The 12,877-nt window shown below is 42.6% G+C and overlaps 1 protein-coding gene across 3 annotated transcripts in view; it reads right to left on the bottom strand.

Annotated features, from left to right (window-relative positions):
* The window catches only part of RSPH10B (radial spoke head 10 homolog B), a 517,038-nt gene that overhangs the window by 386,234 nt on the left and 117,927 nt on the right, over positions 1-12,877 (bottom strand). For all 3 annotated transcript variants that reach the window (XM_078665151.1, XM_078665153.1, XM_078665152.1), the window contains exon 9: positions 4,530-4,671. In XM_078665151.1, coding sequence (XP_078521277.1) covers positions 4,530-4,671 — 142 coding nt within the window. The remainder of the gene's footprint in view (positions 1-4,529; positions 4,672-12,877) is intronic.

Below are 12,877 nucleotides of genomic sequence, written 5' to 3'. Positions count from 1 at the left end.
CCATTCAGGACCAGCCTTTCCAACTTTAAGTTGGACTGCATTCTTCCACAACTAACATAATGGAATGTACCACAGCCAAACCAGTACAGAGAATGATGGAGTAGCCGATTCAAACAGCAGTTCTGTCATTCACTACTGCTCTGCCCTCAGGGCAGTGAGAGTTCATAGGTGCCTTGGCACAGCGCATTACTTGTAATAGGGCACACTGTCCTTGTTTGCACCCGGTGTACCTGTTTAAAGGTGCGCTGTGGTGCAAACAGGAACGTTATGCAATATTGGCCCTAGTGGCTTTGCCATTGTTTGGTAGTGGCATTAGTGGTGCTGGTGTAGTGGTATTGGTGATATCGGTGGTGGAAGTATTCCTAGTGGCGATGGCTTTAGTGTCGTATAGGTGATGGTGGTGGTATTGGTGATGTAAGATAGTGGTACTAGTGTTGTGTGGCCTTTTTCTAGTGGTAATGATGCTAGTAGTGATGGTGATATATGTTGGTGGTGGGGTTGTGTTAGTATTGGTGATGTGTCATTTTGGTGATATTGTACTGGTTATGATGGCATTGTGGCATTGAACAGGTATTGACGATGTGATAAATAAAAATATTTCAAAATACCTGCTACAGTAAAACTTAAGAATTGCTTTAGGTATGCAAAGCATGAATAAAATGAAGAACTGAATGAGAAAAAAGTATGGTGTTTGAGTGTACTTTTTTGTATTTAAAATAATCCCTCGTGTGTTACATTGCAAGCACTCCAAAGGAGGTGGGGTGACACTTCAAACAGCCAACAGCATGACAATGAGAAATATATTCTCCTTTGGGTCAATCTAAAATGTGAGTGATAATGCCTTAAGCCAATGGCTGGAATAAGTAATTATGAAGGGCAAACCCAAAGCTCCTATCCATGTATATCGTAAGCAGCAGGTCATGGAGGAAGCTGTACTGTCCACCCCAACCTAAAAAACACTATTCCTGACTTAACTCAAGCACGTAATGGCAATACAGTGTAAAATACAATGTGTAGGAAAAATGCATTGAAGAGTTGTTATTTAGTGGCACAGGGCGTAAATGGGTTGGCCAGTTAGGCCTACTAGTTTTTTCTATGCATCCACCCCCTGGAATCTGAGTGAATTTTGCATGCATAGGAGTCACAACTGTTTAGGTGGTTTTCCTCAACCCCATGTGTATTCTGTCTGCTGGCATGGTGTATGATTTCTAACGTTTGTTACTGTTTTTTATTACAGGAAGACATAAGTTGCCGAAAGAAATCCTAAAGCATAAGAGGGTGCTATTTAGGTACCAGTCAAGTCAGACAATAAATGCACAATATTTAACTTAACTTTGTTTCGCTTGTGCCTAATGCTTTATCCATCCTACTTCTCACTTCCTCACTTACCCCTTCTACTTCTTCCCCAGGGATGGCATGTCTCAGAACTAGGCACCAACCAAGAGATTCTTATTAAGTGAGGTGCTAAATTAAGGGAACAAAATAAAATCAAAACACTGAAATGAAATAAAAATGGTGAGGCTGCTTACTATATGGCTCACCTAGGGCACTAGTTGTTAGAAGCTACTCTATGACCGCTCCTGCTATACTCCCGTCTTTAAGTCAATCCTTTATGCTCGCCTTCAAGTCCATCCTCTATCCTGCCACTCTGTGCCCTGGTGTTGGGTCGGTATGAAATGCGACGCTGATGCTATCTGAAAAGACTTTAGGGGGCTTTAGTGAATTTCACGCTATGGTCCTTATGAAGTGCTAGATTATTTCTGAGATTTCACAAGTGTTCCTTTCTCAACTGTAGTCCAGATTGACTCTGATGATATTAGGAATAAAGAAGATCCTGATCCCTCACCCAAAAATGGGGCATGCTTCATCCTCAGGGTTTCTGTTCACTTTTCTGGATTTGGGCGGTTGAAGCCAGAGTTATACGGGCAGGTGCCATAATAGCGTAGCAAAGGGGCGTTTATCTCAGAGAAATGCATCAGCTCACAAACATTGAGAAATAAAGAAACAAAACCGAGGATGAAGAATCCTTCAAAGAGAAGCAATGGTCTGCTACACCTTGGCAGCAACTTATATATAAACATTTATTTTACCCTTCTTATTAAATACAGTTATGAGCGTAGGATTTGTCGATATATGACGTTTGGGATAACCCTGGGGATTGTCCTGACGAAGGCCCCTAACCAAAAAGGCATTCTAAACAGAGGCAGAAACATCATGACTGCAAGATGAGAAAGTTCTAAAAGCCCACGTCGGCCTCATAATGAATCCTGAGCTAGGTAAACAAGACTAAAAGGAAAAAAAGAATACATAGTTTAGCAGTAGTGAGACATTGAAAGGTGACAAACATATACAGATTAAGATACCCACACACACATATATCTTGGTGAGCCCATTGCCACCACATGTCACAGGTGAGAAGCGAACCCAAGGATGAAGCATGTCACTATAGGAGTAGGTGGTTGGCATCCTTTTAATCCTAATCTAATCGAACTGAGTCTGATGTACCCGTAGAAATAGAACATTTTTGAAGAACCAGAAAGAATCTAGTATGTCATATGAACCACAGTATTTTGTGTATGAAATGGCTGTATTGGGATGGCTGTACTGTGGTCCTCTGTAATTGCCTCTCTCTACCCCTTTGTGTGGTGAAGACATATTTCAGATTATGTCATATTGTAGTGAACCACATATCTTGTGTTTATCTTTGAATAATGTGAATATAATTACTAAGGAATCGTTCACATATTTTAGGCCCACATTACACGGGTCACAGTAATACCGATTCAGGCACAAACAGGGAATTTGAGTTTGAGCAAGGTCACAAACGATAAGGGCCAGAATTATCAAAGGGTGTGACACCCTTGCGCTAAGTAAGGGGGCGTAACGGAGACGCAAAACTGAAGTGAGATTTGTCAAGCCATGAAAGGCCACCTTGCATGGCCCTGAATGGTTTGCTAAATCTAGAGTAACATGCATGGCAGCCCAAATCGCTGCCTTGCGGTACTCTGCTTCAGGGAGGTGTTCCAACGAATCCACCCATGGAATTTGGCGCATTCCTGGATTTACCATTAGCGATAGACCTGGGAATGCGCCAAAATGCTACACCTACCCAGAGGAGGCATAACGAGGACTAATATCTTTATTTCTCCTTGTTTCTTCCTCTTTCTATGTTTGCAGCACACAAAGAATTAGGAAAATCCCTCCCAGGATTGTTTCTGTGCAGGAAGGTGTCCCTGCCTGTACAAAAACAATCCTGCCTACAACGCAGGCATCCTTGCACCATGATACAAAAGTGCTTGTGTTGGGGCCAGGCAGCAAAAAGTGTGCCAGCGTTAGGAAAGGACAGAAATGCACAGTATGATGGTAAATACGCCACATTCCTGCCCTTTCCCTCTCAAGCAACGCAGCAAGGTGGCTTGCTGCGTTGCGCTGCGTAGAGAATTATACATCGGGACTAACAGGTAGATGCATCAAGCATTTTTGCGAGCGCAAACGGTGCGAATTGCAAAATTCGGCCGTTTGCGCCTGCAAAAATGGCATTTGAGATGCATCAACGGTTCATGCACTCGCAATTTAAGAATTCGCAAATAATTGTGAGTTCTCAAATTCCGATTGCATTTAAGGAATCGCAATTTGCGTTTCCTTAAATGCAATGCATGAACCATTCCAAGATTGCGAATTCGCAATCTGGGGCCGCTATTTACCGCGAAGTCAAACTACGTGGTAAATAGCAAAAACTTAGAAATATGCACTTTAGTGCATTTTTCTAAGTTGTATATTACGCACACACATGTCCTTGGGACATGTGTGTGCGCAACACCAGTGAACATTACCATTTCAGGGGTGCAACAGGGTGTCCTTAGGACACCCTGGCACCCTTGAAATTGCGGCACATTTGCGATTCGCTAATTGCTAATCGCAAATAAGGAATGACTCCCCATTCATAAGCCATTCCTTATTTGCGATCAGCAAATAAGGAATCAGTAGGAATCGCAAATAACATTGCGATTCCTACATGCATCCCGTTTTGCGAGTCTTTAATAGCGAATCCTTAAAATTCGCTATTAAGGACTCGCAAAACATAACTTTGATGAATCTGGGGATCAGTGTGCAAACACTGCACAGACCCGGCGATTTTCCCTGCATAAATTGCCTAGCAAAATTTGTGCAGCTGCAGTCTTTCCTGTTTCGAAACTCAGAACAGGCCAAAACATGTGATTTAGCTACCTTATTCCTCATTCCAACCAGCTGAACTTGAAATCACGAGTCTATACTACACCAAGAAAAAGGTAACGACTTCCTAAGTATTGGCATTACTCTAAGTGGTATTACCTCGCAGAAATAACATAGCTCCCATCAACGACGGCCTCAGCGTTTAGTGTATTAGTATGTTTGTGCAGCCATTTTTTTCAGTGCTTGGCACCAGTCAGCACTACTCCCCGAAATACCCTTTTGGGTGCACTGCAATCAATGTATACATTTCACAAAAAAAAATAACAACCTGGTTTGCTCTGATTCATGTCCCTTACCAGAAGCAACGGGGCTTTGTGTGCGGATGCCACTGAGGTCAGGGGTGTTTATTCTGTCCATCTGAAAATGAGGAAACTCTGCTATGACGTCATTCTGAAATTCTCCCTCATAAGTACGTCCATTTTTGAAGGTAAATTTTCCCTGGAAAAAAATAAATAAAAGCCTCAATAGTGGGAAAAATAAAGCTTTAAAGAACTTATGTGTTTCTCTACAAATAACAAGACATGATCCTTCATGATCTACATAAAACAGGAAAACCAGCACTCCTAGAAAACTTTCAGGAAGTGGTTCTGAGTGGCTCTAATGCCACACATTTCAGACTAGTCCCATTTTGGATTAAAAAAGCAGTTTTTGGTCAAAGCAGGATTACAGTGACTGGCCTACTCAAGTGCTGTAATCCAGCATTATTTTATTTTACTGGAGATTAATCCTCAATGTCATACCTGGAGAACTTTGTCTTGGTAAAATACCTGAGATTAAGGATTCAGATGATGAAATGTGTGCAGTAGCACCGACTCCTGCATGTTATGTCTCATTCCATAGGTAGGATATTCAGATGGAGGTCTTAGTAGCGTGAGTCCAGAACTGTTATGTGGTATGAGGTGAGGTCTCACTTGTGTCCTCGGTAAGTAAGATAAATACCCAGTTGAAAATCAGCGATAAGCATATATTAGTGGAGTATATAGAGTTCAAATAGTTGTGAAAAATCACAAAATCTTCGCTCTTACATTCCATCAGCCAACACGTTTTGACCTTGGAAAGGTCTTAAAGGGCTTTTTCATGGCAATTTTGTATTTATTAGGCCTCAGATTTTGTATGGATTCCATTCTGTCAAATATAGTCAGTTCAGAATGACTTCCCACCCTCGTTGTTTGTCCACTATGCTATGTCGTTATGAGTAATCAATCAATCAATCAGGAGTTTGTAAAGCACGACTACTCACCCATGAGGGTCTCAAGGCGCTAATTAAGATTTTGGAGATTTTCACAACAATTTTAAATGTATGTACTTATCCTCTGGAGAATGAGGAGCATTTTGGGACCCATTTCCTAGGGGCCTTTACTGGATCAACTGGTGCTTCTCTGGTAACACTGAGTTCTGGCCTTACGTATACATAGTATTGGTCATAATGGGTGCTGTATCACCGTCTGGGAACACCATGATATTTTTAATATCCCCTTGTGTGTCAATGTTTCATACATGACTTAAGCATGAATATATCACAACCAAAACCACAAATCTTCATCTTATATTGTTCTGATGGTGTTCACAAATCTTTCTTATGGTGATTACCCTTGTATGTGGCCCAGCATGCTTTTCATTGTATTCTAGCTGGAAGGAGGCGCCTGCCAACATACAAGGTGCCATTGTGTGTAATCCAAAATTGACTCCTTTCACATGGACACCCGGTAAAGAGTCTATATCAGACATGTAAGAAACTATGAGCTGGAAACCTTTGCAGAGAGTGGGTTTCCCTCTCTTTTGTGGACATTTTGCACAACTAGTGTATATGGGGGATGTTTAGCAACTACAACCCATTAAAACATCAGCAACAGCTTCTGAGCTTTTTGTTTTTCCCCCCAGGTTAGGGAGTCTCTCCAACAGTTGCCCACGCCCCCTTTTCAGCGCCTCAGATGCCAACCATGCACTGACAGACACCAAATGGCTCTAGGTCCCACCCCCTATCCAGGCTCTGACTACTCCAAAGCCCCTCTTCCACCTCTAAACTGTGAGAATGTTATTATAGTTGGCAGACCAGGGGCTATGTGTTAGAATGTCTCTTGTACAGTGTCCTCTTACTTGAACAGTAACTCACATTTAGCCTACCTTTCGCTTAGTTCCTCAATGACTCAGCCCAGTGCATGCCTGCTACCCTTTTGACATTAAGCCAGCGGGTGACTTCTTAATTCCCCATTAATTAAATACGCCTTGGGTCTCAAGCACACAGTTCCCCAGTAACACCCATTTAGTTGAAGATCCTTTTATTTCCTCAGTAACACACAAGTAGTCCAGACTCATCTTAGTTCCCAGTAGCACACATTTAGTCCAGGGTCATCACAGTTCCCCATAAACATACATTTAGTCCAGGGTCATAATAGTTTCCCTGAGACACACAATTAGCCCAGGGTCATCTTAGTTCCCCAGTAACAAGCATTAGTCCAGGGTCATCTAGTTCTCCAGTAACACATAATTAGTACATGGTCATCTTTGTTCACAATTAACGCATTGCATTCATACACTGTCACCTTGTTTTTACAGTAACACACGCATAATGCCTCATTACGAGAGAGTGAGATTTCCAATATGGTCGCTAACCTGTTTTTTGACCCATCGAACATTAGGAGGTCCTCGGAAACACAGCAAACCTGTCTTATTTCCCCAGATCTTTCAGCTGTTCAAAACATCTGAAAACGTTTGGGGGTGGGGGCGCATAAAGGAATGGAAAATTACTGGGTAAACGAGACCCAGAATGACTGTTCCATCTGGTAATTCCCCATTTCGCAGTGAAACCTAAGGGTTCCACTAAGAACAGCAATTAACTTGGCACCCCTGGAGTAATTGGCACCCCTGATAATGTGAACACCGAAGGGGTGGATTTAAGTGGTGAGAGTCTCCCTCAGGCTGCTACCCCCCTGATTCCCCAGTGCCAATTAACCTTAGGGCCCTCTTACTTCCCCACTAAACCACATTTAGTCTAGGCCACTCACAATTCCCCGTAGCACACACTGAGCTCACACACTGCCCCCTTCCTTTCCTAGTAACACACAGCATAGCTCATGCTGTATGGACTAATGGGACTGCTGTCAATGCTTCTGGTGCAGTTGACTAAATCTGCCCCAGTGTCCTCATAGTCCCCCCTAGTGACACACATTAATGCTGGTGACTCTTAGTTCTCCAGTGACTGACAGACACACATAGTATTATATCTGTCCAATGACCGCATGCCAATCTGGAGTACTTTATTGAATAAATTCAAGTTGAGGGCTGGCTGGATGACAATTTTTTAAGCCTGAACAAAGTCAAAGGGTCGTTCCTTCTGGTAGGCAAAGGCGCTACTCTAAAAAGAGAACAAGACAGGTATAATAAGTTTAGAGTTGGAGACACCAAGATCTGCCCAAAAAACAAAACCACAACACTATGAATCCCATTTGTGTCCAATGAGTCAATGGACAGCCGCAGCAGTGCTATAGTTTTCCCATCCAACAACCATCTTAGGTTCCTGCGAAAAGCACATGCCTGTCTGGCTGAGCTGAAGAGGACTGAGACCGCAAGGTTCATAATTAGAATAAACATGGTCTATCTAATTCACTTCTTACAAATAGCACCAAAAACATTATCACCAAACCCTTATGTGTTGCAGAATGCTTTGCACAGGCAGTGTTCCACTCAAGAATCCCATTGCTGACTTATGGATGGCCTCTGGTGTCAGCCTGAATCACATTTACTGTGCTCACATTGGTACATAAATCATTGTATGCATGAGAAAAGTGCCTGCCACCCTACCCATCAAAGGCAAAGAACCCCATATGTCGAGTCCCCCATCATCATCTCTTAGCTCTACCTTATTCAACATCTGCATGACTCCACTAGCAGACCTAATCAGATCCCACAACATCAGCATACTCTCCTACACAGACGATAACAAACTGATCGTCTCCCTGTCAGACAAGACCCCCACTACAAAAAACAACTTCATAACATGCATAACAGCGGTAGCCGCATGGATGAAAACCAACTGTCTCAAACTGAACACTGACAAAACTGAAGTGGTGATCTTCAAAATGAAAATCTCTGCCTGGGACTCAATAAGGTAGCCTATTAACCTAGGACCCTCACCCACCACAGACATAAGAAATCTCAGAATCATCCTGAACAACCTCGACATGACAGCCCAAATAAATACAATGACCTCCACCTGCTTCAACATCTTTAAGATGCTACAATACATCTTCAAATGGCTTCATGAGAACACCAGTAAGACGGTCACACAGGCCCTGATCAACGGCAAGTCGATTACGGCAACACACTCAAGGTAGGAATCACAAAGAAACTCCTGAAATGGCTCAAGACCAAAACGCAGCAAGACTCATACTCAAACTATCTCATCACACCCACATTACTCCATACCTCAGAGAACTGCACTGGCTCACAATCCACAAAAGAATCCAATTCAAACTGCTCACACACACATTCAAAGCACTACATAACACCAGCCCAGATACCTCAAGAGCCGCATACCCTGTTGAACAACTACCAGGCAACTCCGCACAGCCAGACTCTCAATGGCACGCACACCCCTCGTCTGCAAAACCATAGCCAGAGGCCGCACCTTCTCATATATTTCCCTAAGTCATGAACGACCCTCCTCACATCAGAGACTCTTCATCGCTTCACAAGTTCCACAAGAAGCTGAAGACCTGGCTCATCGATTAGCCTCACCAGGAGACAGCTGCCCGTCACATGCAAATGTGCCTAGATACCTTCATGGGTGATTAGCCCACTATACAATTACACATAATATAACAGATGTTTTTCTGCTCCCTTGTCATTTACATTGAGTGTAGCATCACCATAGAGCATCATCATAGATATCCCAGAAGCATTCCTTGTGGTGTGCTATACATTTTCCAGTAACTCACATTCTGGACGTTACCCTTTTAGATTTCCTGTAATGAGCTAATCCAATTTTTTTGCAGTTGCCCTGCAGCTCACCTTCATGAAATTGTCCTTTTAATTCCATACTGAGTCACACTTAAGCCACTACCCCATAGCTGTCTAGTACTGTACACTGAGTTCACTGTCTCCTCGGTTTTCAATAACTCTGGCTCAGTCCAGTGTCCTTTTGGCTCATAATTAACTTACATTTAGTAAAGGGGGAATATAATTAAACATAATTTAGTTAAATCCCTGTTAGTACTGTGAACTCTTAGGGAGCCATGTTTAGTATTTATACATTTACTCCATTACGGAACCTATTGACTCATTTGTGGAAGTGAACTGCTTAAGGCCCTCCCATCCCAGCCTGGCATAGATGGAGTTTAATTTCAATGTAATCAAATTTCTAAATTAAGTTAATTAAGTCAGTTTTCTAAGAGAATTCGCATCTTAGATCTAAAAACCACTTGATTGATTGATCTCATGACTAACCAATACCACAGCTAGTTGGAGAACAGTTTGAATTGTATACAGTGCTTTAACAAAGTGTGCTGCACATTGGTCAAGGTGGTGGATGAGGATGATTAAAGGTGCATTTTTCCCATGGAGTGCTTTGTCAGTCTTAACCACCGAGGTCCATATGTTCCCTCTTTAATCAAGGCATTGTTGAATATATGAGGAGTGCTCTGTCTTATGTATTCTGTTGTATGTGTGGTTTAATTTGTAGGCAAGTATTATTGGAAGTAACCTCATAGGGCACTTCTAGCTGTGTTGTGTGCTTGTCAAGTTTTTACTTAATTAATTTTATTTACTTGCAGAGTTTCATGCAGTGTGAACACGACCCTTTCGGGTATCAGAGCGCTGTACACATTGCATCCAGGTCATACATAAATGGTAAAATGCAAGGAGGAAATGTAGGGACCAATGCAAAACACAGATACAGTAAACCACATCAGCTTGGTGGATCAATGATTCATGTAAGTTCATGTGACATAGAACAAGGTGAGTGACTAAAGATAACTAGTGATAGAATCCATTTAATAGAAGCTTTCGTATTTCTTTTTTGAAGAATGTAGAGGAGGGGTTTGTCCTAATTTCTGAGAGCAGTGCGTTCCATATTCTTGGAGCCGGACCAGAGAAGGAGCGGTTGTAAGTCTTCTTTTTGTTGAACATCTGTGGCTTCAGCAGCAGGGAGTTAGAGCCTCCTGAGGAGGAACTGCCACCCAACAGTTCAAGTTTTTAAGCCATGTAGACAGGTGTGTTGTGGTAGATGGCATTATGACTCATGCAAACTATCTTCAACTGGATTCTAGCTTCAAATGGGAGCCATTTTAGATGGTTGAGATTGGGGGTAAAATGGTAGAATTTCCTGGATCCTGTGATGAGCCTAGCAGCTGAATTTAATGAGGCCCGTCTTGGGGCCAGTCTTACTTTGGGTAGGTCTGTCCGAATAGCCCTTCTATTATCTAAACGGGAGATGACCAAGTCTTGGACAGCTAACTGAAAGTCAGCAGGGGGTAATAAAGGTTTGATTTCCCTCAGTAAATTTAGTTGGTAATTGCCTCCCCCGGTGGTGGCACTGATATGTTCTTGCATATTCAGGTATTTGTCCAGTGTTATACCTAGAGATCTAGTGGAACCGATCACATGTGGGACGCAGTTAAGAGCAGTGAGTTGAGTCATTCTTCTAGGGGGGCAGAGTGATTGTGAGGGGTGATCAGTAGGAATTCAGTTTTTAGAGTGTTAAGCATGAGGTGATTGGGGGTCAGCCATTGTTGTGTTTTCAGAAAGGTGCAGTTGAGCAGTTTGACATCTTCGGGTAAGGAAATTTTCAGATACATTTGTGTATCATCTGCGTACATGTGTTAGTGAATGTGTGAGATCTTCAGACGTTCATTAGGAAGTTGCATAAGCAATTCGAGTAAGGTGGGTGAGACTGTGTATCCTTGAGGCATCCAATCGTGACTGGTGTGGTGTCAGATAGGCCATGATTGACTTTGATTCTGTGTGCTCTATTATGAAGGAAGGAGGCAAACCAGTTTAAGATGGGGCCAAATAGTCCCATCCTCTTCTCAAGAAAGTCACTCATATTATGATGATTGACCGAATCAAAAGCAGAGGAGAGATCAAGTAGAATAAGTAAGCAGAGTTCATTCTGGTCTAGCATCCCAGGGTGTCATCGACAATGTGTGTTAGAGCCATTTCAGTGCTATGGCAAGTTCTGAATCCAGATTGGTGATGATCAAGGAGTTTAAATTGCTCAATGTGGTTGCAGAGTTGTAGGTGTATGGATTTCTCTAAAAACTTTGCTAGTGCTGGGATGTTGGTGATTGGGCAGTAATTATTGAGGTTAGTCTGGTCCGTATTTGTTTTTTTTTAATAGGGGTGACCTGTCCTACCTTTAAGCAGTCAGGAAACAGTCCCTGAGAGAGATACATTGACAATCTTTGTCCAGAGAGGAAGTATGGACGGGCTCAGCTGTTTGATTAACTTGGTGGGTATGGGATCCTTGAAATGGTTGGAGGTGGTTTATTATTTTTTATATTTTAAGTATAGCAACTTCATCTGGGATTTTAAAAGTACTCCAGGTGTCATTGTTTTTACTAGTGTAGCCAAAAGGAGGGGAACTGACCTGGTGCTGTTTAGGTAGGAGCCTAGGCTGGACCTAGGTTGGCAGAGGCTGTGAGGCACGATGCAGATCAGATTCAATCCTCCTTGTCTTTCCAATTAAATGAGGGAGAACTCCCAGTCACTTTGCAAGGATTTGGTGCCAGCTGAGTGTTGGTTGGGGTTGCAAACTGTTTGTTGTTTGATGATTTCAAATAGTTCCTGGGTCTGTTTTTGGCATTGTCTAGTTGTGCCCTAAAGTAGTCTGTTTTTGAACTTTGGATATGTTAATTGTAGGAGCTTCTTATCAACCTCAGGTGCTGGAGGTGTGCAATGGAGGGAGAGCTTCTCCATGATCTTCCAGCAAGCCTTAAGTTGTGTCTTTCCTCATGAAGGCTGCTGTTGAACCAGGGTTTGGAGTGTTGGCTCAGTATTCTTTTTAGCTGTTTATGAGCAATAGAATTCAGTATGTTTGCCATGGAGCTTATGTTGTGTTCAGCAAGATCATTGACATTCGTCATGCTTGTGGGAGGCAGAAGGGTGTTCTTGATAGTAGAGGTTTGATGGGACGGGTTAGTGTCTCTGGACTATTGTCTGGGTTTAAGAGGTTGGCCCTTTCTAATTAATACCTTCTCCGGGATGCGGAAGGAGATTAGTTAGTGGTCTGACCAATCACTGGGGGTTATGGATTCAAGTCAATGGTATTGTTGTTCCATATCCTCGGGTGAAGCCTCTATAGTGTGTTGGGCCATTGCATGACTGGGTAAGGTTGAGGTTCTTGAAGAAGGCCTTGAAAGTGTTCCGTATTAGGTTGTTAGAGTCATTCCAACATAAGTGGAAATCCCAGCGGAAGTTGGTGTGCTTAACTGAGTTAGAGGAGATGGTCTCCATTATCTGGTCAATAAAAAGTAGGTTGTTTCCTGAGGGGCGGTAGTTCCTGCAGAGTTAGCATAACATCTTGTTATTGCTCCAAATTTAAATGCCTAATTATTATCAGGCGGGCAATTGCACTCTTTGAGAGTGTTTCAGGGTGAGCATGGAGCAGTAAATGCATGCTAAACCCCCCCACCCCCCAGATTTTCCA

This window comes from Lissotriton helveticus, chromosome 10 (genome assembly GCF_964261635.1).
Source record: "Lissotriton helveticus chromosome 10, aLisHel1.1, whole genome shotgun sequence".
NCBI lineage: Eukaryota > Metazoa > Chordata > Amphibia > Caudata > Salamandridae > Lissotriton > Lissotriton helveticus.
Note: the sequence above shows the minus strand (reverse complement) of the source record. Positions and strands in the feature narration are given on the sequence as shown.